At 42.3% G+C, this 14,911-nt stretch overlaps 1 protein-coding gene across 1 annotated transcript; it reads right to left on the reverse strand.

The window, feature by feature from the left end:
* Nucleotides 1-285: 285 nt before the first annotated feature.
* LOC122190703 (phosphoglucomutase-like protein 5) lies at nucleotides 286-13,251 on the reverse strand (the record flags this gene model as incomplete). Its single annotated transcript, XM_042890792.1, has 5 exons — nucleotides 12,976-13,251; nucleotides 6,440-6,602; nucleotides 4,487-4,633; nucleotides 2,875-3,000; nucleotides 286-492 (listed from the first exon to the last, which is right to left on the reverse strand). Coding segments are annotated over exons 1-5 (904 nt in total), but the record flags the coding sequence as incomplete, so codon positions are not given.
* Nucleotides 13,252-14,911: the final 1,660 nt, after the last annotated feature.

Here is a 14,911-nt window from a genome sequence, read left to right on the forward strand (position 1 = left end):
GAGGAGAGGAGAGGAGAGGAGAGGAGAGGAGAGGAGAGGAGAGGAGAGGAGAGGAGAGGAGAGGAGAGGAGAGGAGAGTCATTCTGGATTCAAATCCTGCTCAACTTGCAAACATCCGTACGAACAAATTATTGCACGTGACTGATTTACAGGTACAAATTCTATCATCTATGCTTGAAAGTAATGTTATTCATCTTCAAGAACTGTCTGAAAAGCAAATAAATTATACTTACATGTCAATACCTGACAGCAGACAAAACAATAACTAAGGTGAAACTTCCACACCGATCACAATACTTACTCCATCAGCATCAAAAGCAGCTCCAAACCCATACTCTCCACCTCTCATAGCCTCCAGCAAGGCAGTTGCATATGTTAAATTGGGATCAGGACGCTGTCCACCAAAATCCTCCAGAGGAATACAGTTTATAGCAGAGTTTGCAGGAGCTCCTAATTCATCACAGAGGATTCTTCTCACGTAAGGTCCCATAACTGCAAAAATATAAATCTGCCATGCAATCACAAAAACATATGCTTGACATTCAAATTTTTCACAGTACTTCAGAGACTCGATACAAAGCATACTTCCAGCAATTCTATACATCTGTGCTATTAACAAAAGGGAAATCATCATTCCTCAGAAGAGAATATGGTCACTCCACACAGATCAGTTTCTAAGTTGGCATTAAAAACACACTTCTTCACTGAAGTAACCACTGAATATTGAAAGATAGAAGTTTTATTTAGCAACTATTAGGGGAAAGTAATCAATGTACAAACACAGGGTATTCCTTACTAGAATAAAAATAATATTATTATATTACTATTATAATATTTTACATGTCCTAGACTGCAAGCAACAGTTTAGCAAATGCACTAGCAAAGAAAGTAAGCAGTAATAGAATGGAAACAGGGAATACACTTCTTTCAGATTTCTCACACTGAAATGAAACAGGTTTCCCTACTGAAAATTTTGCTGCATTTTTCCTATTGTCACGTACATAATAAATAAAAACTTTCCTACAACTGATTACAAAATAACTTTTTTTTTCTTTAATCATATGGCCAAATAAGACCGTGGTTCATGTTACCATATCATAACTAGTATATGCAGTATTATGGGGTATCCAAAAATATCACACAGATTCATTTTGAATCTTTTTATTTCACCTTTTGAAGCTTTTTATTTCACCTACAACCCAGTTCACCATTCCAGGACTTCTCTTAATTTCCTGGTAAGATTTACCAATCCTAACCTTATCTGCTGAACAAATGCACATGCATTTCCATCCTTTAACCAATTCATCTCCATTTTCAATAATTGTAAGGAGTATTTTCTATCATTTCAGAAATAAGAGGATCCTAAACATACACGCATCTGGAAATGATGTCATTATCAAACTGTACAAAAGATTTTCCAATTTCACAATCAAATATTTTGATCATGTGGAGAAAACTGTAATGTTAGTTGTATCTGAAATCTATGCTTGTGCACTGGGGTGGCTGAGTAGCATTTTTTATAATCACAGAATCATAGAATTACTCATGTTGGAAGGGACCTCAAGGATCATCAAGTCCAACTGCAGCCTAACCATAGTACCCTAACTCTAACAATCCTCTTCTAAATCATATCTCCGAGCACCACATACAAATGGCTCTTAAACACATCCAGGGATGGTGATTCAACCACCTCCCTGGGGAGCCTATTCCAGTGTTTAACCACCCTTTCTGTGAAGAACTGTTTCCTAACATCCAACCTAAACTTGATGCAACTTGGGGCTATTTCCTCTCGTGTTGTCACCTGTCACCACTGAGAAGAGACCTACCCCGAGATTATTTAGTATCTTGTAATAGGTGAGGACATCAGAGATCTATACATTATTTCAATAACATTTCCTCCAGAAGTGTATGTGATGAAAGGCATTCCATTCCACATTGCTCAGCCAACTCACCGAGGATTCCTGGTAGCAATTTATTCAGATTTAACTAATTTTCATTGAATCACAGAATGGTTTGGGTTGAAAGGGACCTTAAAGATCATCAAGTTTTTATCCCCTTGCCGTAGGCAGGACTACCACCCACCAGATAAGGCTGCCAGGGACCCATCCAACCTGCCCTTGAGCACCTGCAGAGATGGGGCATCCACAGCTTCTTTGGGTAGCCTGTGCCAGTGCCTCACCACTCTCCATGTAACGCATGTCTTCCTAACATCTAACCTAAATACCCTCTCCTTCTGTTTAAAACCATTCCCCCTTGACTCATTACTATCTGCCTGTGCAAAAAGACAGTCTCCCTCCTGCATCTAAGTTCCCTTTGAGTACTGGAAGGCTGTGGCAAGATCTCCCTGGAGCCTCTTCTTCTCCAGGCCAAATAAAATGAGCCTTTCTTTATAAGATAAGTGCTCCAGATCTCTGAGTATCTTTATGGCTCTCCTCTGGAGGCCCCTGGACCGGAAGAAGCAAACCAGGTGAGGCCTCACAAGGAGAGAGCAGAGGGGGACAATCACCCTCCTGCTCTGCTGGCCATCCCACTTTCGATGCAGCCCAGGATACAAATGGAAGCCATTTTTCCTTAGCAGAGACTGTCCTCTAACCTCCTTGGTTATGACACACTGCAACATATCATCATGGAAAGATCAGCTCATCCTGCTTGCTTTCAAACGCAGAAAGAAAATTTTTATTGCATATAGATGTCCTCAATTCCTTATCAAGAAAGGACTAGTAGTGGGTTAGGCCTTTATTAATAGTCTGATGTGCAAGCCTTTCAGCATTTCTAAAAATCCTGACATTTATACACTGTATATGTATTTATCTTTATCGTAAAACTATTATAGCAAACTCGTATTTTGGTCCTGATAATATCTTAAGTTCATACCTCCATTCATGGCATCAATCCTTATTTTGATCTGGTTGGGTCCAGTCAGTAAATTTCTGATTGCGTTGAAGTCAAAGATATTTCGAAGGAGATTGAGGTAGATATCCACAGAATCAACAATTTCCACTAGAAAAAAAAAATAATGCAAAAAACAATCAACAACATAACAAAACAGAAATACAGCTTACATATGGGGACATACGTCTCCCAGCACACTTTCACAACCATGTACCTGAATTAAAATAAGACCACACAATCTCTGTGTAACATGGATTGGTGCTGATGCCAAAGAGGCAAAGTAAAAAGCTCTTTCATCAACCTTAAGCCTTGCATGCATTTTTGCTTGCTACAGCACTGCAGAGAATGGAAGACGTCCATGTTGATAAAAATTCACAATTTCTATTATCTGAAAGCAGTATCTATTTGCATCACTTTATCAGGATAGACACACAGCCTATCCTTTTCATTTTTGGCACTTACAATCTGCCTCTAGTTTATTGTCATTCTAACACCATATTTTTGCATTTTATACATTACTGACTTCAGAAAGTTTGGCTCAAATACATCTGTTTGATTTTTTTTGTTACAGTCCTATTAATATGAATTGTGATGCCACAAAGGGAGAAAGCTACAGCTTCTTCAAGATACCAAACAGGTCAAACTAAAATTAATTACTGAAAGTAAATTTGTTGGAATCAAACCAGCTACCATGGTAAAGCCATGCTTTTCAGTCAGCTTGAAGCTATTTTTCTGATTAAATTCAGAAGAATGTTACACAAACACCTTTTTATCTGGTTTAACGAATATCCTGAAATATTTTAGTTTTTACAAGTTAAACTATTGTCCTCAGAAATGCTGACCTCACCCCCATGCTCTTCTTCAGGGTAAAATGTAAACATAGTACCTAAGAAAAAAGCTTAGACTAAAATATACTTGAACTAGAAACAACGACAAAAAATAGTTCCCATGGTTGAAAAGTAAAACCCACTGGAAGATGAGTCGATTATCTGGCACATGGCAAAATTCTCAAAGATTTGCTAAAATGATATTTCAGCATAACTTGTCAGCCCTGATCACAATAAAGTTTACATTATTGTTAAAGTTTAAGGCTCCAATTTTCACACATACGAACAAATGCCACAACATCCACAGAACTGTTCATATATGTTAAGATAACGTGCACATAAAATTGAAGTCTAAAAATTATCCTAGCTCCTCCCAAATCCAATTAACTTATTTTCAGTTGCACCTTTTGATCAATTGCAATACTTCCCTAGAGTCCCCTGGCAGCTATATTGTCCCAGAATACAGCATCTTTCCAGAGATGACTGGGAAATAATTCTTCCTCAAATCAGAGAACAACAACAACAAAAAAAGGGATTGTTTTTAGTCTATTTTTATGCTACCTGATATTTTTTGTGTTTTCCTGTATGCAAAATGAACACAACACTCACCCTTACCACCGAGCATTTTGAGATCTAGTAGCAGTAAGGAATTCTGAAAAAATAATGATGTGATTAAATAACTACTGTTTATCATTCTGTGGCAGTTCTACTATCTACTACTAGAATCAACACGTGTAAGTAGCATGCATAAAAGCCTTCATTTATACCTCGGAAAGGTTTGAATTTGTTCTCCAGATCAAACTCTTGTCTTCCTAAGCGAGATAAATCAACTCTGAGATCAGGACAAATGGCATATTCTTCCAAGGTTTTGCTGATTTGATAAATCTTATCTGAAACTACATCTGGAGCAGGTCCTATAAGAGAAGAGAACTTGTCAGCTCATATTTTTAAATGGAGATTCCATACAAAAAAAATTTTGCTGTTTTAAAAAAAAAAAAAAAAAGAATTTATCTACTGAAGAATATGCTCCAAAAAGAGCACTGGTGTATTTTTTACATTGCAGCACACTTTTTAAAGGAAAAAAAAAAAAAAAACCAACACAGAACTTGGGAATACAGTGCATTCTCACACCATTTTGTTTCATAGAAAGTATTTAAGGCAATCACTAGCCTAGAGAAAAGAATTCAATCATTTTTCTTTGTGTTTATAACACAAAAACATTGCCATTTTTTTCTTCTACAGTGAACCTCAACATATATACCAGTGGAAAAACTGCCTTTCAGGAGCAGCTTCTGGTGTCTCATGGGTCTTTCTGCAAATGCACAACCATGAAGCTGAGATTGCTTGGCATCTCACTTGATTTCCTTGGCCACAGATTATCATTAAAAACTCCTTAGCAGTTTGACAGCCATTAAGCCACCAATGCCCTAATGACATATTCATAAGAATCGAAGTAACTCAATCATTTAACAAGCAGTTGTGAGAGCTTAGGTCAATGCAAAAGAGAAATCACATCTAAATGTGCATTATTATCAGCAAATCCTGAAGATCGGCTATATTTTTAAAAAATTACTGTCGTTCTAGTAAGAGTTGCAGGCTTGATGCAAAATGACCAGAAGACCACTCTGTCTTATCTAATTCTTCTTTGCTTATACTAAAGCCACACTTCCAACTTGGAAAAATGAATTCCTGTGTTCTTTTTGTTTTCTCTCTCTCCTACTTGAATGCCTCCTTCTTTTCACCATTGGATGCCTTCCTCCTGCAACAATGCTGCTGTACCCAGTATAGCCTTACCACATGAATCAGAGTCCAGCATCTCAGACACAGCCTATCTGATGGTCCAAGGTAATAAATACAACACACAGTAGCCACTTAACTTTATTTGGCTTTGCAAACGACTTCTTACTGTTTTATTCCAAACCCACTCACAGGGAAAAGACAGGCTTCATTCACACTACATCAGCCTTGATAGGATGATTTTAAAGGCACTTTGGGATTTTCAAAAGGAAAGCATCCTACGTTTGTGAAGTGTACCAGGCTTCGGCATTTGTAAAAATCATTGGGTTTGCACAGATCAGTAACATAAAATGTATAAAGTGCTACATAACTACATGCACCAACTTAAAAATTTCAAAAAACAAGACATCATTACTGTACACACAAACTGTGTAATTCAGGAGCACAAATGAGACAGCTAAAGTAGTACAATTCTCCTTGGATAACTGCAATTTTTCTTCCTGGTCAACAAGAAGAATGCTTTTTTCCATACATGAAACATATTCTGACTTATGAGTTACACTGCTTACAGCACTTCAGAAATCACATGCTTTAAATTAAGTGCCAGGACAACCAAGACAGAAACATGAAACAAACAAAACTCCCTCATAGGCAACCTCACAGAAAGATGAAAACTGTTATAATAATCCATCAGAGTAAGTAAAATAAAGTAAAAATCAGACAGTAAACCTCACAGAACTCTTACCAACATTGCAAGGGCTTTAATGAATGTTTAACACTTACTGAACATATGCCATGTAAACAAAAACAGTCCTACCCTTGAGAAAAGAAAAAGAAACAATACGCTTATTCTCTGCAAAGTTGTTAAAGAATAGTCTGTGAAAGAATAACCAAAAGCACAGTTAATGTCAGTTGGCTATCCCTGAATTTTAATCATACTGAGATGCAGTGCCATAAACGTGTTAGTTAAAAAGAACACCTACCTCCATTTGCAACCTCAAACTTGACTCCAAACTCTCCTCCAGGTCCCCCAGGACTGTGGCTGGCTGTTAAAATAATCCCACCAGCTGCTTTTATCTTTCGAATAATACATGAAACAGCAGGTGTGGATAAGATACCATTCTGCCCAATAACCAGTCTGCCGATCTAGGTGAAAAAAGGTGTTATTTTTAATGTTAATGAAGAAAAATACACATCAATATATGTGTATACAGTGGCTAACAGAAATTTTAAGCTCCTACCATGGAACCTATTTGCTACAGAGAAATACACAAACAGGAGCTGGTTACTTGCTACATTGGTGTGCCATTAACAAGTGCTGTATTGTGTATACCCAGAGCAGCAAGGAGCATAGACACAACAGCAAACTGCAAGCCTCCATCAATGGAATGGGGTATGATCCTGCTATCAGGCCTTTCCAGGTATCCTCATCAATCACCAAAGCTCCTCTAATAACAGTATGTTTCAGTGTTGAGCGTGTGGAAGCAAGCAAGGTCAGAGCTTCAATCAGCATAAAAGAGAACAGCAAAGCGATTTGGCTTTCATGGAGGGGCTTTTCAGAGCAATTGCAAATATAACCACAATATATTTCTAAAACGTGCAATCTCTGAGTCACATCTTTGTAACACAGATACCCTTGGACATCCTGCCCACAGAAAATACCAGTCCTCCTTCAGTCATTATTTACTCTTGGGCTATTTCAGACGAACATGGAGTGTTTCCAGGACACAGCTGAGCAAGGGAAGTTCCCACCAGTCTTAAAGTAAAAAAAGCTTTCAGGTGGTGTTATTAAACACTGCTTCAGTGTGTCTGGTGTTATGCACAGTTCCACTGCACGATTCCAATTTCAAAGCCTCTGCTTTAGTTACCTACACAGCTATTACAGTTTCAGCTCAGCATGAATAACCGAGGCGCTAACCATACACAGTAATTTTGATGCATAAGGATCTTTCTGGTGGAAAATAGGAAAAGCTATCAAAATCATAAGTAAAGTTCACAGAAAACATTCAAGTTTTGTCTGATTTGCTCATGGTAACTAATGTAAACACGTTTTGTTGCACTGCCTTTTTCTGCCAGGTATGGACAAATCTGAAGGAAATGATAAGATACAAAACCCAAGACACTCAAAATGGTAATTTCTTGTTTTTCCACTGTAATTATAATACTTCCCAGGAAAAACAAGTATTCAGGGGGGATGGGGATATGTAAGTCAGCAGAATCCACTTTAAGTTGCCATTCCACTGACATGGTCAACTGGTGAGGGTGGAGCGTATAGCTGGTCACCTTCGGTACCAGGCAGCTGAGCCTCGTTTCTGCTCAGTTCAGAGGTGCTTTATTATTCATGTCTAATAATACAGATCCATTAACCTGTGATAAAACAATGAGAACACCGCCTTACTTACTGAAGAACCTTGATTATTTGTGGAGGAAACCAAGCTAGTGAATACCGATTTCCCTGAAGAGCAGATTAAATATTATGCAGGCACACTGCTGCAGATTTGCTCCCGTCAGACTTCGTACTGCATTCTGGCACTTTGTCTCACTTCCCTTCCTGCTCTTGGTTCTCTCTGAAGGTATAATTAAGCAGTAATTTAGAGTACAAGTATTTGTAAATCTCAAAATTTATCATAAAGGTCTCAGGAGCAACAACAAAGATATGTTTCTTCCACTTAGTCTCCAAATAGTGAAGGGGCTGATATTTCTCCAGTACAGAACCGAACTGGTATCTCTTGCTGACTAGAGCACTTTGCATTCATGTAATAGTCTTAGCATCTTTTAAAACTCTCCAAATGCTCCAAAACTCCCCAAATGGAGATTTAAAAATCTCCAGAATTTGCATGTTTTTAACTCAAGTGTTTTGAATAGAAACTGCTTCAAAAATGGTTTATGTATAACCTTACTTATGACTGCAGAAATGCAGTTCCTATGTTATGGAATAAGGAAGACCGTTTTATATAAATAAGCAGAAGTGTTCCTAGTGTTCTGGGCTGTCTTTCCACAGACATACCTTTGCCTCAGAAAATACCCAGGACAGAACTCCATCCAAACTTCTCAAGGAGAGGCAATGATACTGCTAGTAGTTCAAGCATATGCCTTGAGGCACATTAAGAACCAAGTTCAAGAAAAAAGGATTTCCATGAGCTGTATTACTTACTGTTTTCTTTATATCAGTGCTTACTTATATAGGTAGTAATTTGAAATAGAAATACGAATTGTATTGAATTTGAGCGTGTCCTTTTAAGGCTTCTTTTCAGCCTATGCACAGCTTTTGGACAACATGAGACTTCTTCCAAGACTGTTGTACAAGTGCCATCATTTAATCATCACTCCTCGTTGTACCAAAGCACTAGAAGAAACACAGACCACTGGCAAACGGGCTTTAGCAAACTTTCCCCCAGTCTATAGCATGTACCCCCATATTTATGGGAAATAAAATGAAAATAAGTAACGAAAACACTAGTTTTGAGCACCTTCTCCCTCTTTTCTAAATTATTATGCATGTAGAATACTAAGGCAAGCGAAGACTCCATTTTCCAAATACAGCTGTCAGAAAAGTGTGGTGGCTCTTAAAACGTTATTGTGGATGGGTAAGCAAAAGGAAGATGACAGGAATTATGTTTTGCTGATGTACTGTGAGGTATTAAAGTATCAATACATTTATATTTATGCATGCAGGGTATATCATGAATTCTTCTATACTTCTACGTGAGGTTTAGGTTTTTTTGTAAGCGCACAGAAATCACTGTTCTGAAGTAGCCAAAACACAGATTATTCACAATGCGCAAATTATCTGGCACTGTCTTTTTACTGCACTTCACTTTTCTCCTGCTCAACACAAAGCAGTTCTCCCATTTTCCTGGACGCCAGCACTTATACGAATAGGACTATTTTGCGTTGCTTTCAGTATTTGTGACAGGTTATTTGTTCAGGTGGTTATTCCTACACTAATTAGAATTAGTGCAGAAACAGTGTAAGAATTGTTTGAACTAATTCCTACCCTGTAAAAACGCTATAATGTTTTGTATTCTAAATTAAATAAGAAAGTGAAATTATGTCTTACGATACTCTATTTTGTTCACAGTGACTACTGCAAAGAGCTTCATTTTACATATAGCTCTTCAGTGCTTCTATTCTAAACTCTAAATTCCGGCACTCCTTAGAAATGTAACCATCTTTCTCTCTTTGTTTTGATGGCAGGAATGCAATCCCATCCACTCTCAGTCCAGCTGCTGTTCATTATGTCTCTGAATCAAGTATTAAACTGATATCTAATTAATTTTAAGAAATGAACTCTCAGATTTACAGACTTCTCTGGGCTAAACCAGCAACCAGATGGTGTCCACGTACTCACTCACAATTAAAGTTCCAGTATTATCCTTCTGAAAATCTTGGACAGTTTCATAGCTTGGAAAGATTATTTCTGGAATTCAAAAACTTGCATGGCTACGAAATCACAGGCTTGTAACTGTCTCTTTTAATACCGTGCCCAGCGCCACGTCCTATTTTGTCACTCACGCCGCATCCTATGTTGTTGTTCCGCTTTTAGCAGCAGCAGCAGCAAAAGAGACCATGTTCCTCAGCAAACTCTGAGGGTACAGTCACCCTAACAAGTATTTTACAGAAACATTTTTATGCAGTATTACTGCATGCAGCTGTGTATTTTCAGAAAATACAATGGAGTCACTTAACATTTTTAAATTGATCTTCCCAGTAATTTTTCTCTCACATGCCTCAGTCAATTGAACCTGAAATAACACAAAGCAAGTGGATTATACCCTGCAAGTGGATTATAACAGCATAGGGATATATCTTCTTTCACTGTAGGATCCTAATGATGACTTAGTGTCATGCCTAACATAGAAGCAAATAAGTCAGCCATACAGGTGTAAGGAGGAAAGATACGATTCCCATGGGAAACAAAAAAAAACATGGTATTGCTAAAAAAGCTGAAAAATTCTTTGCCATCTCAAACTTTTACAGCATTATTAGCAATACTTCACGACCTCCACAATGTTGCTATGAATCTCCATAGGCCAAGTACAATCAGCAACTCATCCGTTTCTGATCAGATCCAGAATTTTTAGTTTAAACTTATTCTGAACTTTGCCTCAAAAATAAAGCACCACACCCAGCTGATGGCTCTAATGGAATACTTGCATTTAATTTGTAGTGAGACTTTGTCACACACGATGGATCCTTTTACCTCAGTTCTTCCTGGCATTAAGAAGCAAAAACTGCTGACAAGTGGCAGATGAAATGGAGATGCAGCTTCAGATATTCTCCTAACATCTCACTTCTGAGAAATGCCTGTTGCAAGCTGGAATGAGACAGGACCTTGCACTCCCATGACATGCAGCCTCTTACCAAAATGTGTTTGCCTCAATCCGATTCGTGCGGTCTTTCAAAGAATGACCACTAGTTAGCTGCTTCCAGCTAACCTACAGTATCTCTCCAAACAGAAAGACATGATGAATCATGTGCTGATGGCCACTGCATAGCACCCATAGCCAGTGCCAGCACTGGAAGCCTAGAAGCTGCAGCCATGGTGTACCTGCAGTCCCAGCCCATAGGGTGAGCGGAGGGCTCAATGATGACAGGAAGGCAGGGCAAGCAGCAGCAGCTGACTAGGCAGGGGGCCTCGGCTAATTCCTTCTCCGAGGGCCTGTGCCAACTGTGCTAGGCTGCTAAGGCACGGAGAATGCAGGGTGAGTCACCAAATTAGAACAAGGGGAACCTAGCGACTCTAAAGGGCAATACGTTTACAGTTGATAACAGAAAATCCCCTTTATTTTTATACTCAGCAGGCACAATTAACCAAAGAACTCAGTATGTGTCTTCCTGGAAGGAGACTTTAGCTCAATTTGTCAGCACTACTTGGCCGTCTCTCTCCTGGAACTCCACTGAGACTAAACGTTTTCAGGGCAGCTTCAAGCTCCTACACGTTTCATCTCACCCGCCATTTGCCAGCTTGCTTTTTTTTTTTTTTCCTTTTGATGCTGGCCAGGCTCCTTGTAGAGATATTTGCCTTGGCCAAAGGGAGAGGTATTTGCCCTTAGCAGTATTCATGCTCTTCACCTGAACCATACAGCACAGGACTAAGCAGTGCCTTTGGGGAGGCTTAGATAATTTCTCAGCTGTCATATATTAGCAATCAAAGAATAATACATGTAATGAGTATTCTTTGGAGGCAAAAAAAAGTGAGGCTTATGCACTTACAGTGTGTTGCAGAGATACAGAGAAGCAGCCGGCGGGCCAGAGCACATGGGAGCAGGATCAATGTCACCCCCAACCACCACCCTCTTGAATTTGTCAGGACTGTGTCCCCAGACAGAGTATGGCACTTGAACTCAGGAATCTGTGGGAACTGCCAGCAGACACTCCTGTTTCTTGGCTTCAGAAAACAGTAAGGAGAAACTGTGCTTCCAAGAAAGCTGCAATAACTTAAGGAAAGGGAAGCCCAGTTAGAGCAAAGTGCCAGAAATACGCTAAACTGGAAACCTCCTGAGGTAAAAAAAACCTAATCTGCAGGGGGAGCAGAAGAAAATGGGAAATGTGACATGGGATGCTGGAAGGAAGCAAGCTGACAGCAACATTTGCCAGGACAGAGTCCTGACTGCAGCTCAGCCCAGCTGAGAACTCCTCAGCCTTCTAAGCCCTACATTTCTAGCCTCCCTCAGATCTCAGTCCTTGCGGTCACCTTGCAACTGCAACTCACTCCGTGCATACAAGAGCAGTGGGCGACTGCAGGCTGGGCAGAACAGCCCTTGCTGTGCTTTCTCCTGCCCACCCTACAGTGACAGAGCTTCCCTTGCAGAGCTAGCAGTGAGAGGAGCTGACGCAAAGTAGTCCTGTGGAACTTGCAGTTCCCAGCTATGAGCAGTGGCCTGCCACTGCTCCATGCTGTGTGCGCTCACTGGAGGGTCGATTCAGCAGTCAGGAGAGACAGCAGCTTCAACTCTGCTTTGGAGAAGAGACTTCAAGTCCATGCTGGCTTGTACTTCCCAGCTTTCTGCATGTACAAACAGACAAAGGTGTTTGCACACTTCTATCAGAAAACATGATTCCCCTCTTGAGATTTTTGACATTTTCAAATTTGAGCAAAATACGCTGTAACCCATCTGACTGGATGGGTTGTCACCATTATCTCATTCACTAAATGAACAGGGAACACTCATTTTCTTAAGATGCAGCCAAACTGCTGAATTCCTCTTCCTTTACATCGTTTTCCTTGAGCATCCCTAAAAGACAGTAAGCACCAAGCACACATCTAATGCCCTCGCTTTCCACGCGCTTATGTTTGACTCTGATAAACCTTCTCTGCAGAGTCAGGTGTGGTTTTTCAGCTTCCACTCCTGACTCGGTCCCAAACGAGCTGTGCAGCACCACGGTCGGCCCGCAGTACCCGGGGCTGCCAGAAGCATCCGGCTTACACGCACGCATCGCCAGCCTCGCCCAAAGCTGGCGGAGCAGCCTGACCGACGGCACAGAGCACCGGCGGAGCCGGGAGCCCCGGGCTTACCCCGTTGGCCGCGGCCATTTGGACGACGATCTCGATGGCCGTCTTGCTGAAGTAGCGGCCGTCGCTGCCCACCACCATGGTGCAGCCCTGGCGGTCGCGGAGGTCGACGGAGGAGAGCAGGCTCTGCACGAAGTTGGGCAGGTAGTTGCGCTGGCTCTCGAAGAGGCCCGTGGGCCGCCGCAGCCCCCCGCCGCCCGTCGGCCGCTGGTCCTCGTAGGGCGTCGTCTGCACCGTCAGCACCGGGATGGGGTTCCTCTCCATAGCGACGCTCGGTGCCGCCCGGCCGGCCGCGACTCCGCTGCGGAGCGGCGGCCTCACACGGGCTCCCGGCCGGCGGCGGGGCGAAGAGAGGCGGTTCCGTCCGCCCCGGCGGCGCGAGATCGGGCTCCCCCGACGGTCGGCCCTCGTGGGATGGAGGCGGGCCGGCTCGCCCCTCGGAGGCCCGGGGGCGGCGGGAGAAGGGTGCAGCGGGGGAGCGGGGGAGGGCGCGGGGTCGCGCCGCCCCTTCCCCGCCCGGCGGAGGTCCGCCGGCGCCGCGCAGCGCGCAGGGACGCGCGGGGCTTGCCAGAGCCGTGCCGTCAGCGTGCGGCGGCCACGGCCAAAAATAACCCTGGAAAGCAACGCCGAGAATCGCGGTCTCCTGCCAGAGATGTAACCGGAGGCTGGCGGAGAGGGAGAGCCAGCGCCGCGCACTTGCTCGGGGGGATCACGCTCTGTCAGCGCCGCAGCCGGCCCCGGCCGCCCCCTCCGGCTGGGGAGCCGCGCGCCTCAGGACGGCGTGCCGGGCGGCCGCTCGCCGGGCAGCAGCTCGCTGTGGGAAGCGCGGGAAGCGGTCCCGTGCCGTGTCGCGGGCGGAAGAAACGGGGAGTTAAGGAGTGAGAAAGTTGTTCCGCTACAAACGCTGAAGTGAGCGGGGTGGTTTTCTTTCAGCTATTGCTCACGAGCGACTTTCCTGTATGGGAAGCAAGCTTAGGAAGGGTTTGGGATTTATTTATTTATTTGTTTTTGGTTCTGTTTTCTCATCGTGAGCTGGGAACCAGAGCAAAGAGCTGATCTGGCAGGGTAACGAAGGTGTGAGTTGCCATGCAGGTCTCCTCCCTGCGTGTCCGAGAAACGCTGAACCTGTGCTTCCCTGAGAAAAAATTGTCAAGTGTTACATATTTTGTGTGGATGTGACAAGAGCTCATTGACATGCATGTTCGTTTTATTTAAAGTAAATACAGAGGTGGTAGCACTGCTGAGGAGGTGCCTGACATTTCCCAGTGTTAAGGCTGTGTTTACAGATGCTTATGGCTGTCAAACATCAGCTGAAATTTTCCATCCAAATGCTTGCTTCATGCTGGGTCCACACACAGTTGTGGTTTTGTTTTGTTTTGTTTTTCCAGGATAGCTCTGTTGGCAGGAGAACTGGAAAAAAAAAAATAAACATGTAACCTGAATGTCATTCTTGAGGTCATGAAAACTCTAGTGCAGAAGTGTACCTGAGCTGACAAAAATGATGGCGTAGCTCTCAGGGTTCACTTTCATGGAAATGTTCTCCAGGTCTCTGCTAAAGAGTCTGCTTGTAAACTGCTCAGGGACTTGACTGAGTGTCCTGGCTAAAAACAGTTGTTAGCTGGATAACCAGAGGTGAGCAGAAAAGTGCTTGCATCTCTTTATGCTTTAAGTGCTCATGAGGGGAGAGTCATGAGACTGAGATCCTCAGTGAAGCTCCGCTGATGAAAAGAAACCGGAGTAACTCAGCCATGCTATTGGGCTTCTGCAAGGTTTTAGTGGTCAGAGCAGGTAGCGTATGACGATTTATGAATGTCTCTTACTCAAGATGCTCCGCTGTTCATCCACACCTTCTCCCTCACTACAGAACACCATCCATGCCACCACAGGCTATGCCAAGCAGTTTAAATAAACTTAGCCACTAAAGCAGATGGGAGTTCTA

This window comes from Lagopus leucura, unplaced genomic scaffold, assembly GCF_019238085.1.
Source record: "Lagopus leucura isolate 7727_CA_CO unplaced genomic scaffold, USGS_WTPT01 32595-0_obj-0_obj, whole genome shotgun sequence".
Lineage (NCBI taxonomy): Eukaryota > Metazoa > Chordata > Aves > Galliformes > Phasianidae > Lagopus > Lagopus leucura.